The following is a 24,834-nucleotide window of genomic DNA, read 5'->3' on the forward strand; positions in this document are numbered from 1 at the left end:
GAATCCCGCCGCTTCTGCTGGATACGGGCGATGGGGGGCGAGCTGCCACAGCCCCTGGCTTCCGCGCCGCTCGTCCCACCCACCGCCCGTATCCAGCAGAAGCTTCTGGATTCAAAGTGCTGGGGTGGGGGGCTGTCGGGACACCCCCCCACCCCAGCACTTTGAATCCCGCCACTTCTGCTGGATACGGGCGATGGGAGGGCGAGCTGCCACAGCCCTTGGCTTCCGTGCCGCTCGTCCCACCCACCGCCCGTATCCAGCAGAAGCTGCTGGATTCAAAGTGCTGGGGTGGGGGGCTGTCGGGACAAGCCGCGCACAAAGGCCGAGGCGAGGCTGAGCAGGAGGAGAAGCCAACCAGCGAGGCGGTGGGCTGGGAGCCGCAGGCGAAAGGAGCTCGGGCATCAGAGCGCGGCGCCAGGCATTGTTCTCCGGACACCGCCCGCTCAGCCCCGCGGCGGCCCTTTCCCTCTCCAGGCTGCGGGCGGGGTCCGGAGAACAATGCCCGAGCTCCTTTCGCCTGCGGCTCCCAGCCCACCGCCTGTCTCCTGCTGCCCGGTTTAGCCAGGACACGAGCGGCGAAATGACTTGGAGGAATGTGAAGCTGAAACCGGCCGGTTTCAGCTTCACATTCCTCCAAGTCATTTCGCCGCTCGTGTCCTGGCTAAACCGGGCAGCAGGAGACAGGCTTTGAGTTTTTGGCTGCGGGGGGAGAAGTAGGACTTTCCTAACTCCCTCGCCCCGCAGCCAAAACTCAAAGCCTGTCTCCTGCTGCCCGGTTTAGCCAGGACACGAGCGGCGAAGTGACTTGGAGGAATGGGAAGTCCAAATCGGCCGGTTTCAGCTTCACATTCCTCCAAGTCATTTCGCACACCCAACCCAACCCGGGTTTGGGTGGGTGCTAGCGAGCCCCCCATGTCGGCGGGGACGTTTTAAAACACCCGCGCGGCTTTCCAATGAGTCCCGAAGAGAAACGCGGAAGTTTGACGTTTGTCTTCGGGACTCATTGGAAAGCCGCGCGGGTGTTTTAAAACGTCCCCGCCGACATGGGGGGCTCGCTAGCACCCCCCCAAATCTGGGTTGGGGGTTCAGGGGGGTGCTAGCGAGCCCCCCATGTCGGCGGCGACGTTTTAAAACAGCCGCGCCGCCCCCAATCTTCGGCTCCTCGCTAGCGCTGCAGAAGTTAAAAACACCATCTGCACATGCGCAGATGGTGTTTTTACTTCCGCAGCGCTACTTCGCGAAAACCCGCTCGTTGCGGGGGGGTCCTGGAATGGAACCCTCGCAACGAGCGGGGGATCACTGTATTGGGATTGTTTTATGAATTTTTTAATTTAAAATTGTAATTAGATTGGTGGGAATTGGATTTGTTACTATGTACTGTTTTTATCATTGTTGTGAGTCGCCCCGAGTTTGCGGAGAGGGGCGGCATATAAATCAAATAAATCTAATCTAATCTAATCTACAACTGCATCCAGGTTCCTTCATCTGCAAGATGCCCGGGTGTTTTACCTGAAGAGCTTCCAAAACTGGCCTCTGGGGTACCACCACATGACTCCCCAAGGGTAGGCAGTCCCACTGAATGGATAATTCATGTTGCTGGGTATAGAAAGGCAAGAACTTTGTGCTGACTGGCCCCTTTGGCCACCCCCTCCATACCCAGTTGAGCATTTGCGCACTGACATGGTCCTTGGAGTGTGCATCAATCTCCAATGCCATAATGAAACCAGACAGCAAGTCTTCAATTAATAAAACAGCTGATGTTGGAGCTGGATCCTCCATAACTATTGGGAGTTGGCATTGGCTGAGGGTACTGACATGGCTAATTGTCTCACCTGGTCAATGCAGTAGCTGTATGCAGCTAGGAACACAGTCCAGTGTAGCATGCGAGGGAACAAAACCTGTGGCATTTGGCGTTCCAAGCAAGCAGGCCCAGTAATGGCTTGTGAATGGTCATAAGGTCAAATGATTTGCCATAGATGTATTCATGGAAACATTTGATTCCTGAGACCCCAGACAAAACCTCCTTGTCCAGCTGGCTGTCATTTTGGTCAACTGATGACAAGGTCTATGAGAAGAAAGCAGTTGGGGCCTTTTCCATCTGGGAATTGGTGGCTTAAAACAGCAATGTCGAATGGAGAGGCATCGCAAGTGAGAACCTAGGGGAGATTCTTGTTGTACTGCACCAGGACACTATTTGATGATAGCAGTTCCTTGACAGCGGAGGAAGCAGCAGCTTCTTTTTAGCCTCGCAACCAAGACGTCTTGTCAAGCAAACGATGGAAAGGCTCAGCGACAGAAGCTTTGTGTGGCTAGAAAACACTATAAAAGTTTAAAAGCTCCACGAACTCCTGGAGTTCGGTCTTGTTCTTGGGTGTGGGAGCTTACTGGATGGCTTGGACTTTTGCTTGTGTAGGGTGTAACCCAGAGGCATTGATAAGATAGCCAAGGAATTCTATCTGTGGAACACTTTTTCTACCTCTTGCACTTTTCTTTTTTAACCTCGAGACCAACTTTCTAGAAACGGGTACCACTCGCAGAGGGTCAAGGAGTTGATCGCTGATATTAGAACGTCATTGAATTAGGGGAGAACACCTGAGATGCCTTGCAGGAGACACTCTATCAAACTCTGGAAGAGTCCCGGTGCCACGCTCACCTAAAATTGTAGCTGGTGACATCTTAACATGTTATATATATATATAACATGTTTTTATATATATAACATGATGTGTGTGTGTGTATCATGGTTTTTTTTGCTGAATTTTTAAAATTAAGGGAGACTAGGATGGCACCATTTCGGCCTTGTTCTGGCCTAATCAGCTAGCCACACCCTTACTGGGATTTGATCCGGCAGCTTCTGCCTTGTAAGGCAGAGAATTTATTTCTAGGCCACCAGATCTGATCCCTTTCAGCTCTGTACCAGGGAGGGGCTATATGATATTTTTATGTCGGATCACCCTGGTATATTGAAGGAATGTCACAGTTCCTTTTTGCCTTTAGGTCCAACCCAAGGGAGCTGTCGGATCAAATTCCAGTAAGGGTGTGGCTAGCTGATGAAGCCAGAACAAAGCTGAAATGGTGCCATCCTAGTCTCCCTTAATTTTAAAAATTCAGCAATGTGATACATACAAAAATATAGTTGGTTGGCTATGAATAAATTAACTGCCTTGATATGGCCCTGGGTTGGGCCTAGAGGCAAAAAGGAACTGTGACGTTCCTTCAATATACCAGGGTGATCCGACACAAAAATATGTAAGCCTTCCCTGGTGCAGAGCTGAAGGATAATTCTCTGCCTTACAAGGCAAAGGTTGCAGGTTCAAGTCCCAGTGGGTATGGCTAGCTGATGAGGCCAAAATAAGGCCAAAATAGATCTATCCTAGTCTCCCTTAATTTTCAAATTTAGCAAAAAAAAAAATGATGTTCCTTCAATATACCAGGGTGATTCGACACAAAATGTAACCCTTCCCTGGTACAGAGCTGAAGGGATTGGATACTGTAGCCTAGAGGATAATTCTCTGCCTTACAAGGCAAAGGTTGCAGGTTCAAGTCCCAGTGGGTATGGCTAGCTGATGAGGCCAAAATAAGGCCGAAATAGATCTATCCTAGTCTCCCTTAATTTTCAAATTCAGCTTAAACATGTGACATATATATATATATATACACACACACACACACACACACACACACACACCAGGGTGATCCGACATAAAAAAACATATAGCCCCTCCCTGGTACAGAGCTGGAGGGATCAAGGTCTGGTGGCTCAACTGCTAACTCTCTGCCTTACAAGGCAGAGGCTGCCAGATCGAATCCCAGTAAGGAAGGGTGTGGCTAGCTGATGAGGCCAGAACAAGGCCGAAATGGGACCATCCTAGTCTCCCTTAATTTTAAAATTCCAGCTAAAAAAACATTTGACATATATATATATATATATTCCTCTAAATATTTCATTCTTCAAGGAGATGGGTAAGTGCTAACTTTCTACAGGAGGAACATCTTAAATAGGATGATTGTAGATTTCTAAGAGATAAATCATAACTTTTTATAAACAGTCCCATGAGAGAAAGTACAGTGTTTCTGAATAAAGGAGTATCAAGTGGGTCCATCTGGTGAAATGAGTATTGTGCCATTATGATGTAAGCCCAACACATTTTCACATCATGGATCTTGTGGTGCTATGGCAAAACTGTTGCTTTAACCCTTTTGAGAAATGGAGCAGGAACCTGCAGATGCTATTGAAGGCTGCGGCTTGAGCATTACAAGCAGAGTCACCTGAAGCACCAATCCAAATTGGGCAAAGGTGTTTCCAGCTTTGGTACAAGTTGGACTTCCCCTTGTCTGTAATGCATCCCTATTGGTTCCATCACTTTCAAAGCTGTGCAAGACTTGGGCACTTCAGTCCAGATACTGCAAACTAATGGGAAAAAAGAAACATGAATTACAGTGCTCCTTTCCTGAAAACAGGAAAGTGAGAGAGAGAAAGAAAGAAAGAAAGAAAGAAAGAAAGAAAGAAAGAAAGAAAGAAAGAAAGAAAGAAAGAAAGAAAGAAAGAAAGAAAAAAGAAGAACTGGCTGAAATGTTGCAAAGCAATCTCTATTTGTTAATCCCTCATTCTAAAGGAAATATTCAAGTATTTATTTAACATAGTTATATCATTTGCCATGATTGCCATAATTTCTTGGTTCACATTCCTTTTTAAATATAATTTGGCACTTCACTTCCATGCTTTTTCCCACCCAACAGCAGTAAACTTTCCCCCCAACAATGCAAGTCTTTGTTAAGCAGGAGCTGAGTAACAATTGGGTGGTATAAAATAGCTTTGAGGCTTTTTATTGAAATCCTTCCATCCATTCTCACCATGTTTGGCACAGCTTTTAATGAGCCTGCCTGAACTCGAGTAACCTCTCTGGCAATTTGTAAGGAAGAAAAATTAGACGGATCATTTTATTCCATGGGTTGGTGATGAGGTAATTGGCTTTCATTACAGTATTTTCTTTTATAACTGACACATCTCAACTGGAGGATCCAGCACCCTCTGTGAGCTTATGAAGTCCTTCACAATTCCTGGTTGCCAAACTCAGGGTCTTGTGACACTACAGGGTTATTTCCCCCATCACCACCGCCACCACTACCACTACATTTCACTTTTAGATGTGCACTTTTCTATAATTGTCCTTGCTTTCATTTATTATTATTATTATTATTATTATTATTATTATTATTATTATTATTATTAATTGGATTTGTATGCTGCCCCTCTCTGGAGACTCGGGGCGGCTAACAACAATAATAAAACAGTATACAAAATAATCCAATAGTAAAAACGATTAAAAACCCATTAATATAAAAACCAAACATACATACAGACATACCATGCATAAAATTGTAAAGGCCTAGGGAGAAAGAATATCTCAGTTCCCCCATGCCTAATGGCAGAGGTGGGTTTTAATGAGCTTACAAAAGGCAAGGAGGGTGGGGGCAATTCTAATCTCTGGGGGGAGTTGGTTCCAGAGGGCCGGGGCCGCCACAGAGAAGGCTCTTCCCCTGGGTCCTGCCAAGCGGCATTGTTTAGTTGACGGGACCCGGAGAAGACCCACTCTGTGGGACCTAACTGGTCACTGGGATTCCTCCTCCTAATAGTCCAGAGTAGAATGATTGATTATCCTTATTAGAACACTTCCCCCAGCTAAGTCAAAATACACGGTCATATCCAACAACTGTGATGAAGTGAGAGAATAGGAGAATTTCAGGGCAACATCACAAATCAGTGAGTTTTCTTCAAAAGCAGTGTTCTAACCTTGTGGTTCATTTGTTTTAACAAGTATGCTTTGAATAATAATCTTGAGGTACAAAATTTCCTTTTTTTCCCCTGCAGTGGAAATGCAGGAAAAGCTTACATGATGGAAAGATATGACTGAAAAAACAATGATGGGAGAAGCATTTGAAAACTCCAGATAATCATTCTGATAAAGCTTTTGTTCCATCTCATTTTTGCTTCCTAGTGTTAGTAATCAGCAAGAACACAAAAGCAAGAGAGTTCAATTTTTGCTTTTTATCAGAAATTGTATTATATCTGCTTTGTAAACTCGATAAATTTAATAATCTCATTGTCTGCCTTCGGTGCATATTTTCCATTTGCCACCTAAAACCTACTTCCCCATCCACTGTCGGCACTCAAATTACAAAGGATGATAACGTCACCTAAAATATTTCAGCAAAATAGTAAATTTGTGTTCTCCTTAGCAATTATGGATATAAAACGGAAAAACACCTCCTGTTTTAACATTTCTTTTATAGCAGCTGTGTTGTCTTCATAAGACTGTATATATGACACTCAGAACCCTTGGAAGGAAGAATGGAATAAAAGTGGAGGGAACAAATAATAATAGATTCCAGGAGCTCATTGTTTAGCTTCTATGTTTTGTATCTCCAGAGAATGGAAAATGATTTCTGTTCAAAGCAAGGTTATTTTATACTTCACAGTAGCAGAAGAGGTAGGTGAAAAAAAACCCTCTTAGAACAAAATAAAAACCCTAAAACTCAATTCACTCCTGATTTTTGATGTGCAAGAACTTGCACCAGCTCAATTTCTCCATTGAACAGTTTCCAAAACATGGCACTTAGCAAATATTATACAACCCTTGAGATCAACAACAGCTGCTTTCCTTTGTTTCATGATTCTTTGGGTCTGTCTCACGCGCTTCCACCTTCTGAATAAAAGTATGAATGTCTTTCTGAAGCAACCAACATTAAGAACAACATCATATTGCTAGAGTGTTATTTGTTTGCAGCAATGGGGTAACCCTAAGGCCACATATAGCCATCAATTTTTTTCACTCTTTGGAAATCTGACAATCGTTGTTGAAAATTGGTAGTAGATCCACACTGTTCCAAAGTAGAAAACATTAATCTCTGAAAAGTCTGACCATTGTTAGAACACCAGGAAATTATATATCCGCAAAATTGACTCATAAATGTTAATGTCTCTCATTCTCTAATCCTTTATGATCCAGTCATTTCTTGCCTTCTTCAATTAAGTTTCAGCTTTGTCCTCCAGAGATTGGCTCATCTCCAACTTACAAATTCTATTCCTTGTCTTTCCTAAAAGTCTGGCTACATCTGTGAAAGGGCCTTCCTCACAGCTTATAGAGCTGTATACTTACATAATATCTATCTTATCTGTAGCCACTAGCTGTAAGTAAAAGAATTGGAAACAGCCTGTCCTTGAATGCAAGGATTTCTTTGCTTTCATGCTTCACTGGTATCTTGTGTGCTGGTGAATAACTTTTCTTCAGCCTGTCTTTTGAAAAGACAGATTCAATTCCAGCATGAAGCATTTTACACTGTCTGCTAAACCATGCATGGATAGAAGATGACTGGCTGTCACCAATCATGGCAAAACTTATCCATTACATCATCATCAGACAAGGGTTAACCCCAACAACTCCACTCTTTCATGTCTGGGCAGGGTTTTTGCGATGAAGAATGGCTAAGAATGGCTAAGAAAGTGATAGGAATAAAAATGATTATTCTCAGTTTGATTGGTTGGTTGGTTGATTCTAAGAAGCAGTAGGATTGTTACAGTAAATATATTGCCTGTATGATAGGAAGGAAAACTTAACTTGAAATGCTATATCTCTAGATTCCAAAAGTAGTCATTGATTTCATGTAGAAAAATCAACAGGGAAGTGACAAAAAGCAGTTAAACATTTATTTTACAATTTGTGTAAGATAGAGAAAAATAAGATAAATAACTTATTTCACCATTCCTTTGTAAAAAAAATTATTAGCAATTAATGGATAATAGTATCTAAGCATCCCTTTAAAACACAACTCCAAATACAATTAATTATCTGTTTCTGTTATAATTCTGACTATTAAAAATATTTTCCTGTCTATGTTTTCCAGACATTGATTTAGCTGAATAGTGAGCTTGTATGGATTAGAACATAAAACATAGACTAATAGAGTTGGAATGAACCTTGGAGGTCTTCTAGTCAACCATCAAGAATCACCTTGCTGGTTCTTTGAGAAGCTCCAAATGAGCTTGTATTGATATAACAACAACAACAGGGTTGGAAGGGACCTTGGTGGTCTTCTAGTCCAACCCCCTGCTTGGACAGGAGACAAATGGTTATTCAACATCTTCATAAAAAACTTTTAGTGTTGGAATATTCATAACTTCTGATCATTTAAAAATTACACATAAACATATAGATACAAATAATTTTATCTAGGCTTTATGAAATGCTACATTAATTAATAATCCACATTTACAACTGCTGGTTGTGAATCGATCAATATATTGATTGTGCACATGGTCACGATACTTCTCAGTGAGCTTAGCCTTGGATGATCCACTTCTTCACAAAACTGTAAGAGCTGATCTCAATAAAAGTGAGTACAGTTTATGTAACTCAGGGATGAACTGTGGAGTCCTTGGTGCTCTCTTGGTAGAACCAAGCTCATTAAAGCATCAAGAACTCCTTATGAAGAGCTGAGTTTCTTGCAGCCCTTTTATCATTTGCAAGGTTGCGTGTAATTCTTCCTTGTCGTTGCTAATCTATTAACTTAAAGTTCAACAAAACAAAGGTATTACCAGAATCTAGCTACAGCAAAGACGTCTCTGATGTTGAAAATCCCAAAGGTGTTAAATAATTCCACTGAAGAAGGAAGCTCTTTTCTAATCAATTCTGCTTTCCAAAATAGTTAGCAGTAATTGAAAAGAGGTTAATTGTTTCAATGCTCCTGTAAAGCTAGAACAGTCAGCTGTGAATGTTTTATTAACAAATATCTACACAACTGTAGTAATCCTATAAATGAATAATAGCAATAGCAATAGCATTTAGACTTATATACCACTTCACAGTGCTTTACAGCCCTGTCTAAGTGGTTTACAGAGAGTAAGCATATTGCCACCAGCAATTTGTATCCTCATTTTAGCCAACCTGGAAGGATGGAAGGCTGAGTCAACCTTGAGCCTACTGAGATTTGATCTGCCAAATTGCTGGCAGCAGTGATCAGCAGAAGTAGCTTGCAGTAATGCACTCTAACCACTACACCACAGAGGCAGTGCTAAGAAAAGAATCATAGTTTACTGGTCAAACACAGATTCAGTGCCTAACATCGGGATGCTGGACTGAGGAAAACATAGTGGAATCATGGTGCATTTGAATAGGTCCATAGGTTAAGAATTTAACACTTCATTCTGTATTTGGGGTGGTGGTGAGCTGTTTAAAGGACAGATAAAGGATGCTTCTTGGAGTTCAGCAGGTGACACTGCTTCATTGATGAGAAGCAGAGCAAGCTCATTCTGCCCAATCTGATAGGATAGGCAGGAATCAATTGGGGAGAAGTAACCTAGCCCCATGCCACGTAGGGCTCCCAAGGTGACAACTAGCAATTTGAATTGTATCCAAATGCCTATTAGGAAACAGTGCAGCTCAAATAACAGCTCAGATAATTTGGGGTGTGGGATCAAATGAAACTTCCATGTGCTTTTTCAAGAACAAGGGTGGGGAATTATGGCCTTTTGAAAAACTGTAAACTCCCAAAATTCCCGAGGCAGCCATTCTTTATCTGTGCCGGTTCAGGAATTCTAGGAGTTGAAGTTCACAAATCGTAAAAGGGCCATAGTTCCACACCCCTGAACTGTGTTGCAATAGTTGATGAACACACGTCCCGATTTATGAAGTCTTGCAGGCAAAAGATTTGTAAGCAAATCTTCTCAGTAAGATTTACTAAGAGGCAAAGAATGGAGTTTCATGAATTCTGACAATTGAACCATTTCCCTTCTATGATTAATATATCCCAATGTTCTTTATGGGCTTCATATTTTATTTTGTGTCAAATTGTTTTCCATGATTTGGTGAGATGGCTGGACCTTCAACTGATAATAGAGAAGATTATATCTGAATGTTTCTGGAACAGACTTCTCAGTTTTTATCAGCACAGACACCAAGTCTTTAACTACTACAGTGGTACCTCTACTTAAGAATCTACGGAGAGGGGCGGCATACAAATCTAATAAATAAGAATAAGAATAAGAAGAACTTAATTCATTCCGTGACCAGGTTCTTAAGTAGAAACGTTCTTAAGTAGAAGCAATTTTTCCCAGAAGAATTAATGTAAAAGCAAATAATGTGCACAAACCCTAGGAAAAAATAAAAGCTCAGAATTTTGGTGGGAGGAGGAGGAAGAGGAGGAGGAGGACAGTCGCTGCTGAAGGAAGAAGGTGAGATGAGGGGAATCAAAAAAATCCAAAACTTTAAGGCTTAAAAAAGAGGGACTCTGAGACAGTGAGGAGAAGCACACGCTTCCCATACACCCGGCGCGAGGCTGTCTCCCATACACTGGCTGCTGCTGCTGCTACCTGCTGCCTCTTCCTTCCCATGCTGAAGGGCTCCCCTCTCCTCTCGCTCGCTCACTTTGTAGTCGGTGCCTTTCTTTCGCTGTGGTGACTCCTCGGCTGCCCAGAGCGAAAGGAGCGTTTCTTTTCTCTGGGCACTGGCAGAGGTTTATTCCCTGTCCAAGTACCCAGAGAAAGGAAAATGCTTCATTCGCTCTGGACTGCCAAGGCCTCCTTAAGCGCCACCGAAAGGCTCCTCTGGCAGCCTGAGATGGCCGGGATTAAAGGGGGAGTGACAGGAAACTGGACGGGCCTTCATGCCGCTCTCAAATTTCCTGGGATATTTTTCCAGGCTTGGGTTCTTAAGTAGAAAATGGTTCTTGAGAAGAGGCAAAAAAATCTTGAACACCCGGTTCTTATCTAGAAAAGTTCTTAAGTAGAGGTACCCCTGCAGTTCTAAAAAATCCTAGGAACAGTTCTGGCAAAATGGCAATCTGCTAAGCAAAATTTTGTTCGTCTCTCCCCTTGTGACCCGTACAAACATTGTGACTGTTTTGGATAAAAACATTGTAAACAGAAATCCTAATTACCACACCCTTATTCCTCAAGAATGTGTCCTGGCCAAGCAACCTTTCCTTTAATCTATTCCCCAAAACTGGTGTCAAGCAATTCTGTGATTTGGAAATGGCGATTAATTACCACAAAGGACAGACATTCAAAATGGGAACAGAATAACTACATGAGAAATCTTTTATTTATGTAGGGGGTTATTTCATCTATATATTTTCAATGAAAGGGGAGGAAAGGTCATGTCTTCCCATTCTCTCTGTGTGAATGTGTTTAGAAAATAAAATAGCTCAAAGAATGTCCCATAGGAAAAGTAAGAACTATTGTAACAATTGCAACATTTCATAATTCAGTCTTTTTCACTTCATTTTGGGCCATTTTTGATGTTTTCAAAAGCAATACAATAAAGCATTTAAGGAATATGTGTGAAACCATGACCTATAAAATGTAACATTACTGTATAGAAATTGAATGTTCAGTTTTTGCTTTGCTAAATTTGTTGAAGGCATAAAAAACCTTGAGTATCCCTTGTTAACTATTACGAAATTCTATCCGTATTAATATAATGTGTAGATGTAGCAGCACTTGTATATTGCGGGTTTTTTAAAAATTTAATATTCAAAAATTTAGTGTGATTCTGCCACAGCCCAGTAAGTATTATCTCTCAGGAAGGCTTTTTTCAGTTAAAAATAATAATAACCAAAATCGCATTAATTCAAAGGATGAGATTTAGCATTTATTTGATTCTTCCAGGGGTGTCAATAGAATTTTCAAATGTTTCACATGTTTGAACTGAATCATTTTTCATAAAAATACAATGCTACACATACCTATAAGGTAATAAATCCTTTTAGACATAACGTTTGCTTCTGAATAAATTTAGTGTTATTTGTATGTTATTTGTTTGATACATGTACACTGTAGGACCAAAATAAATCGCACTACTTAGAAATCTTTCACTAACAGCTCTTCTGGAATTGGAAATAATTTTGTAACTCTTTAGTGCCCTCATCTGTTTCATTAGAGGAATGCTATATTGATAATACAAACTTTCAATAGAAATACATCTCTATTCACAACAAATTATTGATCGGGATTGATGTGCAACAAAATAGTGTTCCTCATTTTCAATAATCCAAGCACTAGTATTGAGATTCTTAGATCCACATAGACAACTTTATACTGTGTTATTTTCTGTAATGATTAAATAGATGGAGAAAAATTGCCATTTGAACCCTGAAATAAAGCCCGATTGCGTTTATTATCAGGGGATGTCTTATTTGGGGGGGAATCAGGGTATGAAAAACTCTGATTCAGGTTAATCCCTTTTAAAGAGATTACAATTGTGAAACTTTGTAGATTAGGCTTACTTTTAGACCACAGTAGCCATAAAGTCTAAATTGTAGAGTTTGCTCAAGCAGAAAAATTAACTTCATCCCAAGTACCAGAATCTATTTGGAATACAGTGTTCCCTCAATTTTTGCGGGGGATGCGTTCCGAGACTGCCCACGAAAGTCAAATTTCCGCAAAGTAGAGATGCGGAAGTAAATACACTATTTTTGGCTATGAACAGTATCACAAGCCATCCCTTAACACTTTAAAGTTTAAACCCCTAAATTACAATTTCCCATTCTCTTAGCAACCAGCCGCCCCGAGTCTTCGGAGAGGGGCGGCATACAAATCTAAGTAATAAATAAATAAATAAATAATAAATTTAGATTATTACTCACCATGTTTATTTATTAAAGTTTATTATCTGAAAAGAGTAGAATCCTAAAGCAAGATATTTTGCATCAGCAGTAAACAAGTTTCCAAAATTGTATTATTCACTTTTTTAAAAATTGTGTCATGAATATACAAGTGTTTTTAAAGTACTGAAAACCCCAAATATCTCTAATTCCTATTAATATTTTAAATGACAAAATTATTGTGATTAAATCTTGGAGGCTAAATCTGTGATGCTATTTTGACCTACCTAATGAAGGTAACCCAGTTGCTTCTCTAGATCTTGTACAAAGTGGTGTACTGTATAAGTATATGTACAGTATATAGTGGTGTACATAGTGTATCTACATAGTGGTATACATAGTGATGCATAAGTGCACCACTATGCCTACTGTCCCTGTCCTATTGTCCTCTTTTATTATTATTTTATACTTATGTTATATTTATACAACTACTATCCTATACATGTTTGATAGTTAGTTAGTTAGACAGACAGACAGACAGACAGACAGACAGACAGACAGACAGACAGATTTTACACAATTGTCACTTTGGGACATAACCAAAGGACAAAAAATGCATTGTAATAAATCCAGTTGAAATAAAAATATTTTATTTTAAACAAGTGCATTGGTAAATCAGACTGAATGACTGCCAGCCTAAAATAGAAACTCTAAATTGTTTCCTGCTACATTCAACTTCTATAAATCTCTTTTTAACATGGGGAAAGATGGGCCTAAGAACTCTATACAGATAGTAACAGATTATTACTACATATTACTAAACATCTACTCTAATTGAAGTTTTAAGGCAGGGGTCTCCAACCTTGGCAACTTGTGGACTTCAACTCCTAGAATTCTTCAGCTAACTTTGCTGAGAAATTCTGGGAGTTGAAGTCCATAAGTCTTAAAGTTGCCAAGGCTGGAGACCTGTGTATTAAGGGACAATTTCTGGAAGGTTGTCAAGGATGAGGCCATCTTCACCTTAGGTCAGACAATGTAAGTGCCATGGTAGAAAAGGATCATCTTCTGGGTCATGCCAAATGAAACTTTCCCAGTCATAGCCCACGGCATATATTACGACTTCTGGTACTTCTAATGGGATGGGCAGATGTAATCAAGTAGAGGTGGTCCCTCAGCAGAGATGCAATATATACCATTCTGGGGGCACACATAGTTGCCCACATCACTATATTTACTAACTAAAGTTTATTTATTCATTTAACTTATTTATTTGCCACCCAAGTCCTGAAGGACTCTGAGCGGTTTCCAGCAAATAAAAGTTTCTAAAACAGTAAAAACATTCATTAATAACCCCAATTAAAACACACATACTCAACATTCCTCATTCAATGGTCCCAGGCCTGCCGGAACAGCCAGGTCTTTACAACTTTACAGAAGGTTGGCAAAGTGGGCAGAATATGAATCTCAGGAGGCGGTTGGCTCCATAGGGTTGAGGCTGACATCGAGAAGCCTCTCCGCCAGGAACATGTCAACCAACATTGTTTGGCTGACGAGATCCGGAGAAGGCCAACACTGTGGATTCTTACTAGTCTCTGGGAAGTATGTGGCAGAAAACGGTCCCAAAGGTAATCTGGTCCTAAGTCATGTAGGGCTTTATAGGTGATAACCAACATCTTGAATTGGGTTCGGAGACCGACTGACAACCAGTGCAGCTTGCAGAGCATTGGTGTTATAGGTATGTACCTTGGTACTCCCATAGTTGCTCGTGCAGCTGCATTTTGCACCAGTTTAAATCTCTGAACGCTTTTCATGTAGAGAGCATTGCAGTAGTCGAGACAAGACGTGATAAGAGCATGAGTGACTGTGCAGAGACCCTCCTGGTCCAAACAGGTGCACAAGATAAACTTGTGTAAAGGTCCCCCTAGGCACAGCCGAGAGATGTTGCTCGAGTCTCAGCAGTGGATTTAGGACACCCAGATTGCGTGCACTATCAGACAGGGCTATTATTCCCCCGCCCAGGGCCAAAGTTGGAGGGTGGCATAGCTCTTTGGAGGCATTCCCACAGCCACTCAGTCTTGTTGGGGTTGAGTTTGAGTCTGTTAACTCCCATCCAGACCCTTACAGCTTCCAGGCACCAGCACATCGCATCTACCACTTCATTAAACTGGCATGGAGTGGAGATGTGAAATTGAACATAATCAGCATATTGCTGGTACCTCATCCCCTGCCAGCGGATGATCTCACCCAGCAGTGTCATATAGATATTGAATAGGAGAGGTTAGAAGACTGACCCCTGCAGCACCCCAAGTAGGGGCCTGGGGTCGGCCTCTGTCCCCCCACTAACACTGACTGCGAACAGCCACAGAGGTAGGAGAACTACCATAAAATAGTGCCTCCCATTTCCAACCCCCTAGCCGCTACAGAAGGATACCATGGTCGATGGAATCAAAAGCTGCTGAGAGGTCACCCCAATAAAAGAACATTCCCTATCCCGGGCTCGCCAGAGATCATCCATCAGTCCAGCCAAAGCGGTTTCTGTGTTGTAGTCGGACCTGAGGCCTGATTGGAATGGATCCAAATAATCTGTTTCCAGACACTCTTCAAGAGCAGTCTTTGTTATACATTTTGTGAGGATGTAGAGTTTCTAAAATTTCATAAGCAGGTTCAAATGTAAATTCAACTTTTAAGATTTGTTTCATTTTAGCGTGCATCATTTCTTAGAACTTTTGCATTTTGTAGCTGTGCACCAATTTTTAAAGATCGATCTGATCTACTTATTACGTTTCTAATAGCTTTTGGAGGTGGATTGTCCATTTTAGCAATTGAAATTGGACTGACAAATTTAGTTTTGATAGTTTTATTATTTTCATTAGATTTAATGTTCTTTTTTACAAGAAAAGATCAACAGCCTGATTTTACAAATGCGTAACTGGATATCCCATTATTCACATTAGAAACATAGACTGACGGCAGAAAAAGACCTCATGATCCATCTAGTCTGCCCTTATACTATTTTTTGTATTTTAGGATGTAGGATGGATATATGTTTATCCCAGGCATGTTTAAATTCAGTTACTGTGGATTTACCAACAACGTCTGCTGGAAGTTTGTTCCAAGGATCTACTACTCTTTCATTAAAATAATATTTTTTCATGTTGCTTTTGATCTTTCCCCCAACTAACTTCAGATTGTGTCCCCTTGTTCTTGTGTTCACTTTCCTATTAAAAACACTTCCCTCCTGAACCTTATTTAACCCTTTGATATATTTAAATGTTTCGATCATGTCCCCCCTTTTCCTTCTGTCCTCCAGACTATACAGATTGAGTTCATTAAGTCTTTCCTGATACGTTTTATGCTTAAGACCTTCCACCATTCTTGTAGCTCCTCTTTGGACCTGTTCAATTTTGTCAATATCTTTTTGTAGGTGCGGTCTCCAGAACTGAACACAGTATTCCAAATGTGGTCTCACCAGCGATCTATATAGCGGGATCACAATCTCCCTCTTCCTGCTTGCTATACCTCTAGCTATGCAGCCAAGCATCCTACTTGCTTTTCCTACCGCCCAACCACACTGCTCACCCATTTTGAGACTGTCAGAAATCACTACTCCTAAATCCTTCTCTTCTGAAGTTTTTGCTAACACAGAACTTCCAATACAATACTGATTGAGGATTCCTTTTCCCCAAGTGCATTATTTTACATTTGGAAACATTAAACTGCAGTTTCCATTGCTTTGACCATTTATCTAGGAAAGCTAAATCATTTACCATATTAAAGACGCCTCCAGGAATATCAACCCTATTGCACACTTTACAGTCATCGGCAAATAGGCAAACCTTCCCTGCCAAACCTTCCCTGTCACTCACAAAATATTAAAAAGAATAGGACCCAGAACAGACCCTTGTGGCACACTGCTTGTAACCTGTCTCTGCTCAGAATACTCGCCATTAACAATAACTCTCTGATGTCTACACTTCAGCCAGCTGCAAATCCACTGAACTATCCAGGGATTAAGACCAATCTTCACTAATTTTACTATCAGCTCTTTATGTGGAACCGTATCAAAGGCTTTGCTGAAGTCCAGATAGGCAATATCCACGGTACCACCTTCATCCAACTCCTTTGTGACACAGTCAAAGAAATCAATGAGATTAGTATGACATGATTTGCCTTCAGTAAAGCCATGCTGATTTGGGTCCAATAAGTTGTTTTTTACGTGCTGATTTATCCTCTTTTTGAGTAGAGTCTCCATCATTTTAACTATTACTGATGTCAAGCTAACTTGCCTGTAGTTACCAGCTTCTTCTCTACTGCCCTTCTTGTGGATAGGCACAACACTGGCCATTCTCCAATCCTCAGGAACATCTCCTGTTAACAGGGATTGGTTAAACAAATTTGTCAGGGGGGTAGCAATGACAAATCTGAGTTCTTTAAGAACTCTGGGGTGGATGCCATCTGAACCCATTGCCTTATTTATCTTTCATCGTTCAAGTTCTTCTAAGACATCGGCTTCTAAGATCACTGGAGCTGAATCCGTACAGCTGGAAGCAATGCTATATCCATCTATAGTATTATATTGTAAGGTGTCTTTTGAGAAAACTGAACAGAAGTAGCTATTGAAATGGTCAGCGATCTCCTTATTCCCATCAATGTATGTATTATTCCCAGTACTAAGCTTCGTGATGCTGCAGTTTTTTTCTTCCTATCACTGATATATCTGAAGGTTTTATCCCCCTTCTTTACAGATTTGGGAATTTCTTCCTCTTTTGAGGCTTTAGCAGCATATATTATCTGTTTCGCCTCCTTCTGTGCATATGCTTCATTAAGTATAAAAGGAAACACAGTAGAGCACAAAGCAGAAATCCAAATGCAATATTACTAATTAATTAATTAATTAATGGCAAAATTGGTTGACTGGCTATAAAAATCGAATGACTGACTGACTGAATAATGAATGAATGAAATCATGCCTAGAAAAAGACACTGTTGCTATCCCTACAGGTAAGTCATACTTTGCATAAATGTCACAGAAGCCTGTAATGTCAATTATGAGCACACCCAAATGATATACTCTGAATGATTACAACTCAAGTCTAGAAATTTATCATTTCCTCTACTCAAGAATTACCCACTCAGGGTGTTATCAGGTTCCACTCTCTTTTTCTAGCCTTCCTCTTGAATAACACCATGTATGTCAGAAAACAGCTGCCAGATGCAGAATTACAGTAAATCATTGTACTATATTTGGAAACCATCTCTGCAAGTAGGAGAAACACCCCCATAAAAGTTACATCTATTCTCAATCCATGAAGACATCCCGGGGGGGGGGGGGGGGAGAATGATATAGCTTAAATGTATCATAAGTTGCTGATTAAGCATGATCGTTAAATTTGCATTCAGTGGTTTTCTCCAAGATATGTATCAGTACAACCACGAAAGGTTTTGCCCAAACGCTGGATTGAAATGGAATTGAAATAATCTCTGTTCACCAGGGATGCAGCTTGGGTATGAGACTTCTCATAAAGACAAAAATATGAGAGATCTGTTGGAAAAACAGATAGAAACTGTGTCTTTAACCAATGCATTATGTAGGGAGAAATCAAAAGGTACAAAAAGATTTGAATATTTGTTCTATAAACAGGACTTAGTGTGAAATCTATTTACCTTCACTACTAGTTTGAAAGCACGTACTTGTTTTGTTTCACTGTCATACGCACTCTTCAGTTCACCGTCATACATTTTTTTCACCTTCTGCACATGCACAGGCTTTGTGTATGCGCAGAGAGTTTAAAAAATTGGTGGTGGAGCTTCACACAGCCACTACTGGTTCTCCAAACTACCGGTGGCCATCGCCATCAGTACACGCCCAAATCGGCCTGAACTGATAACATTTCACCCCTGGGCTAAGTCTTGAATTCTTTCACTATGGCTTTCTAAATTTTATTTTATTTTTAAAGTGTTTATCTGAAGTTGATTCTTCTGAGCTTACAGTTCCAGTTACCAAGCACATTACCAAAAAAGGTTATTTTGTGATGAGCTGTATTTGTAATAAATCTCTGGATTATTGGGATATAAAGAATCCAATGAAACAAGTTAAGTACTGTGGTCCAAGCTGATTTGCTTCCACTGAGGTATACAAGAACTAATCTGCTGTATGACACTTAGTAATAATACCAGAGCCAACAGTTGCAGCTTTATTTCTCCAGACTCTTGATATTCCACCAGTTACTCAAGGCCTATCTGACTACATAGGATCTCTTACAGGCATATGTTTTTTGCAGTTCTGCAGTTAACACGAACACAATTAAATAATAGTGTGGATAAAAGAAAGTCTTTCCCATTTAAACATTTAAGCCTCCCCTCCCAGCAATATGAGACATCAGCAGATGGAGAAATTTTTCTATCACTGACATAGGTCTTATGTATAATGTGTGTGTAACAAAGAGTAGTGTATAAGCCAGAAACCCTGGTCACAATCATGCTGCCTTTGGTCTTGATCATTAGTGAGGTTTTAACCTACCATCTACTACTGCCTCAGAACCAAAATATTGCCAATTTCTTTTAGTTCAACATGGTCATTTGTGTAATGTGGCCTCAATATTATTCTCTATTGTTTTCTAATATTGAATAAGTATTAACTGGTAGCTAAGACACTGATTTTAAAAAAATGTATATCAAAGCAAATCAAATTAATCTGTAATTTAGCTTTAAAGCTATACTTGTTTATGAGAGAAATGAAATTTAAAAAACGACCATTTTAAGCCCTATTTATTGCGTTAACTCCTGGTAAATTTAGTTTAAGTTCAACGTGCTTTGAAAACTTTTATACCAACTTTTTATGAATATTTACATGTATTTCGTGCGCTGTCTTTATTTTCTCCAGCCAATTTACCACAAATAGCTAATATTGGCAGATTAAATCTCAGAATATAAACATCAAATAATAAATTTTCATATTTTGGGGAAATGAACAGATTCTTGTCAGGCTTTATTTTAAAATATCTTAAATGAAAGATGGTTAGCGCCTGTGTGGTTGCCATTTTTAATATAAAATTATAAAATCATGAAAATGTACAAAATTAGCATAAATGATACAATGTCAGTCCTAAAGTGCATAGCCATACAATAATAAATTTCTAATATAACAAAATACATTCAATATGTCTGTTAAATTCCATGAAAGGCTGATTAAACACCTAAGGAACAAATTGGATTTGATTAACACATGGATTGCAAATTATTGCTTGGCTTATTTACATACATAATGATTTGAAAAATATTATTGGAATGTTTTTCATTAAAATACTAGTACAGGTCGTCCTTGACTTACAACCATTAATTTAACGACTGTTTAAAGTTGCAATGGGACTGAAAAAAATGACTTATGACCAGTTCTCACACTTATGACCATGACAGCATCTTTTCAGTCAATGATCAAAAATTGGGTCATTTGCAACACATATATATTTATGAAAATTGCGGCATCCTTGAGGTTCTGAGATGCTCAGCACAATCTTTCTAGTGAGCAAAATCAATGGAGAAAACCAGATTCACTTAACCACATGATTCACTTAACAACTGTAATGATTTGCTCAATAATCATAGCAAAAAAAGATTGTAAAATGGGGAATGGCTTACTTATTAGCAACAGAAATTTGGGGCTCAATTGTTATCGTAAGTCGAGAACAATCTGTATTAATACTTGATTGGCCAAATGCATACCTTGAACTGAAATGTTTTAAATATTACATTTGGTAAAATATAATTTTAACTCAAAACTGTCCATTATGAAAGATAATTTTCAAAAAAATAATTGTTACAGGAACATTTCAATTGAAATGTATTGCATTAAGTCGTAGTTAAATTCCATGTAGCATTAAGTTGTTCATAGTAGTGTGTGTGTAATGGTCAGTATTTTTTGTTCACAATAAGATTACAAATGCACATCAGAGCTTTTTAGTGTATATTGTAAATTCCTTTAAACCACAGTACTTATCAGTCAAAGAGTAATTAAGGCTGAAATCACTTTAGTGTACAGCAATGCAGAGTTCTACAAAATGAATGCATTGCAACCATCTACTTTGGCAGAAGGCAGTTTGTTTCCTTAAACTTCACTACAGGCCTCTGGGGCAATTTGCACGGTGGGCTTCCAAAGCCATTGGATCAAATGCATTGTGGTTTATCATGTGACTCATTTTGTCTCTAATGCCATATGGGGCTCTGGCTAGTCTCCTAGAGTCTTCGATAGCTGCATCCTTGTACCTTAGAAGCTGATTGCATTTCATATCTTTTCTTCTTAAGGCTTCCTGCAATTCCCGGAGGTGGCATTTTTCATCATAGTCGAGCTTCTGTTTACGGCAATGGTGGTTCCTCTCCTTGGCAATATTAATTTCTTTTATATGTTGTGCTCTGTCTTGCATATTTTTGCTCATGATTTCCCTGGCCTGTTGTATCTTCATCTCAGCTATTTGCAACAACATCTCCTTGCGCCTTCTCTTTTCCTCCTCCGTTTCTTTAGCTCTTGTCTTGGCTACTACGCCATGCTCTTCTTCCTTGAATGACTTTTCTTTTAGTTCTCTGTTCCTTTCTTCCAGCAGCTGCTCCAGGATTTCCTGAGACCTCTGGAGCTTTTGTTCAATGCAAAGCCTCTTGTACAACTCATCAGCTTTGAGCTTGTCCTCAACTGGGTCTTTCGCCTGCATGGGCTTGAGTTTCTTATAGTCATTCGGTTCTACCTTCCTCTTCTTCCTCTCCATTTCCTTTATAAGCCTCTTCTCCAGAGCCTGCAGCATCTTCTCTTTGCATGCATGAGAGTTCTGATCTTTGACATTTCGGTCCATCAACCGTTTATCCCAGACTTGCTTGTCCTGGCAACGTTTCCTATACTCAGCCTGAAGCCTAGCATTTTCAAATTTCTCTCTATGTCTACACTCCTGCTCTTTAGCTAACTTTTTCCACTTCTTGTCACGCAACAAAATATCCCTCTCTCTAGCGGCAATTAGTTGCTCTTCCTCTAGCTTAGCCTTGGATTTTCTCTGATCCCGGTCCCTCTGCCACTGGTCCATATTGTCTGCCAACTGGTATTGCCTCTCCTTCTCCATCTTGGCTTTGTGCTTCTTCTCCTTCCGCCTCATCTTCTCCCAAGCCTCAGAGACCTGGAGCTGCCTATCCTTCAACTCCTCCTCCTCCTGATGCCTAGCTAACATCAAAGCAGCCAGCTTTTTGTCCCTTTCCGGAAGCATGTCCTCGTACCTCTTCTCAGTCAAATCGTGGACGCTGACCTGAGCCTCTCCCTTCTTGCCTTTGTGGTGGCTGTGGTGACGGTGGTGATGCATATTGTTGTTAGGGTGCAAATAACCCATTGGGTCCTCCTCCTCATACTGTCTCAAGGAATGCATCAGGTCCATCAGGCTGGGGCTGCTGTCACAGGGCTCCTGCCAATCCCTTCGTTTGGGTTCCTTCTTCTCCAGCTTGGGAGAAGGCTTACGGTCGATTTGAGTGAAGGAAAAAGACGACGGGCAAATCGAGGGTGGCTTGCTGACGTCGGTGGGGAAATCCGTCCCATACTCTAGAGCTCTAGTCACGGGACTGGCCCATTGGTCGTCCCGGAGCAGCTCCTCCACCCGGGTGCACCGGCCTGCCGGAGAACGTCCGGGCAGTTCATGGTGGGTCTGGAAATCGCCGCCGTAGAGGGTGGTACAACTAGTAGTGCAAGGAGTAGCGCAGCCCTCGCCGGCCGGAGCGAGGTAATGGTGCTGTTGGGGCAAGGTGGGGCGGCGCAGACGGGCCGAAGCGGCGGTGGCGATGGCCGGAGCCTTAGTGTGAGGGAGCGAAGCTCCCCTATACTTGCCTTTCCGCGGCATCAGCATTCCGCCCTCGTCGCGGTACATTTGCGCCAGCTGGAGGCGTCCAAGGCAGCCCTCGCCTCCCGCCGCTTCGGGCTCCGAGCTGTAAGCCGCGTCCGGGAAGCATTGCGGCGGAGAGAAGCGTCCGGGGCTAATTCTACGGCGCGTCATCTCTTGCTGGGTCTCGCTGCCCGACAGGCTACAGCAGGATACGGCGGGAGGCTTCTTCCGGCCCTTGGTGGTGCTGGGCGCGCCTCTGTCGCTCGGGGAGACGCGCCACCTGCTTTCCGCCCCGAGACACTGCCCCGACCCGCGCCGCGGCCGACGCCGCTGCTGTTGCCGCTTCATGGCCGAAGTGGCCTGCCTGGTGGTCACGCAGCGCCTTGCGCAGCACAGAGAAATTCAGACCGCGTCACAATGGGGGAGACGGGGCCTGTCCTGCCCCCTGGAGCCCATTACGACGCGCGCGGCCGCAATGCGACCTTAGCCCTCACTCGCCCCTATAACTGCCGCGGCTTTCCCGTCTGCCGAAAGGAGGGAAAAAAGGCGGCGCGACGCGCGAGGGTTCCAGGCTCCCTAGAAGTGAGCTACAACCAGGCCTTGTGTGGGCGCCCCGCCTCTCCAGATCCCAGCAGAATCGCAACTTCCCACAAGATGAGTGGAATGGGAGGCTGCAGTACCACATTTCTTGTTAGATCAGAAGCCTATAGTATTTGAATTCAAATTCAAGTTGAATTCAGATTTCATTCAAATTCAAATTGAATTCAAATTAAGGGGCTTGCATAAGTGCAGAAGCATGCCTTGCATCCCCTGTCCTAATGTTTCTTTTTTACTAGTATGTATATGAATATTATTATATCTTTGTATACCACCAATATGTACTTGACAAAGCAAACAAATAAAATAAAATAAATAAATGCAAACTGGAAGGCCCCAAGCTCATATACGGATGTTCATTAAATATCCACAACTGCCTCAGTTTTAAAGCCATGATGTGTCCAGTGAAAGGCTTGTTGAAAGGTGAAAGGAGGGAATGCGAACAGAGGTGACACCATGAAGGAGGAAATTGAACACTTCCTGTGGTAGATAACTAGAGGTATAACATGCAGCAAGAGGGAGATAGTGATCCCACTGGAGACCACCTACAAAAAGATATTGATAAAGTTGAACTGGTCCAAAGATGGGCTACAAAAATGGTGGAAGGTCTTATGCATAAAACTTATCAGGAAAGACTTAATGAACTCAATCTGTATAGTCTGGAGGACAGAAGGGAAAGGGGGGACATGATCAAAACATTTAAATATGTTAAAGGGTTAAATAAGGTTCAGGAGAGAAGTGTTTTTAATAGGAAAGTAAACAAAAGAACAAGGGGGCACAATCAGAGATTAGTTGGGGGAAAGATGAGAAGAAACGTGAGAAAATATTTTACTGAAATAGTAGTAGATGCTTGGAGAAGTAGTAGATGCTTGCAGACGTGGGTTTTAAATCCACAGTAACTGAATTTAAACATGCCTAGGATAAACATACAGTATATCCATCCTAAGATAAAATACAGAAATAGTATAAGGGAAGAGTAGATGGACCATGAGGTCTTTTTCTGCTGTCTTCTATGTTTCTATGGGGAGGCCATCAAGTTATAATCAAACGTTAAAATAGAAGGGAAGTTAAAGATTTAGTCAAACCAGGGGCAAATTTCTAGGATATAATTCATCTGGCCCTGAAGACGGGTTAGTTTTTTTTAGAGTCCTTCGGGATTGGGCTGCATAGAATAAATATATAAAGAATAAAGAAATAAATAAGACAGAAAAGTAAATCTTCCCTAACCTAGTCGTTGGTTTATGGAGTTCACTTCCAGAAGAGGTCGTGATAGCTGTCAGGCTTGATAGCTTCAAGGCAGGATTAGACAGATTCATGGATGCCAAGTGTAAAAAAGCCAAGTGTAAAAAAGCCAAGTGCTTTTTTAATATTAGATTTGTTTACATTGTCACACTGTTTACATTGTTTTATTATTGTTGTGAGCTGCCCCGAGTCTTCGGAGAGGGGCGGCATACAAATCTAATAAATTATTAATTATTATTATTATTGGTGGTTATTGAAATGAATGTCTATGTGCCGCCTCTATGTTGGTTGAGGCAGGCAGGATTCCATTGAGTACCATTTGTTGGGGGTCAAGGGAAAGAGGGTTTTGCCTTCTCTTTCTGCTCAAGATCCCCATGTACAATTGGTGGGCCACTGTGTGACCCAGAATGCTGGACTCGATGGGCTTTGGTCTGATTCAGTATGGCTCTTCTTATGTTCTTATGTGCTTAACCACTTCATGGCTTTGAAACTGAGCAGTTTATAGAAATGGTGTCTTTGCTCTGGGAACCTTTGCCTATCAGTTTACCTC

General features: G+C 41.2%; 1 protein-coding gene across 1 annotated transcript; it reads right to left on the reverse strand.

Moving 5' to 3' along the window:
* Positions 1 to 19,623: 19,623 nt before the first annotated feature.
* CCDC185 (coiled-coil domain containing 185) lies at positions 19,624 to 24,177 on the reverse strand. Its single transcript, XM_070733462.1, has one exon. It carries the CDS (start codon positions 22,791 to 22,793, stop codon positions 20,715 to 20,717), a length of 2,079 nt encoding a protein of 692 aa, XP_070589563.1. The 5' UTR covers positions 22,794 to 24,177; the 3' UTR covers positions 19,624 to 20,714.
* Between the last annotated feature and the right edge of the window lie 657 nt (positions 24,178 to 24,834).

The sequence above is a fragment of the Erythrolamprus reginae genome, chromosome 1 (genome assembly GCF_031021105.1).
Source record: "Erythrolamprus reginae isolate rEryReg1 chromosome 1, rEryReg1.hap1, whole genome shotgun sequence".
In the NCBI taxonomy this organism is placed as follows: Eukaryota; Metazoa; Chordata; class Lepidosauria; order Squamata; family Dipsadidae; genus Erythrolamprus; species Erythrolamprus reginae.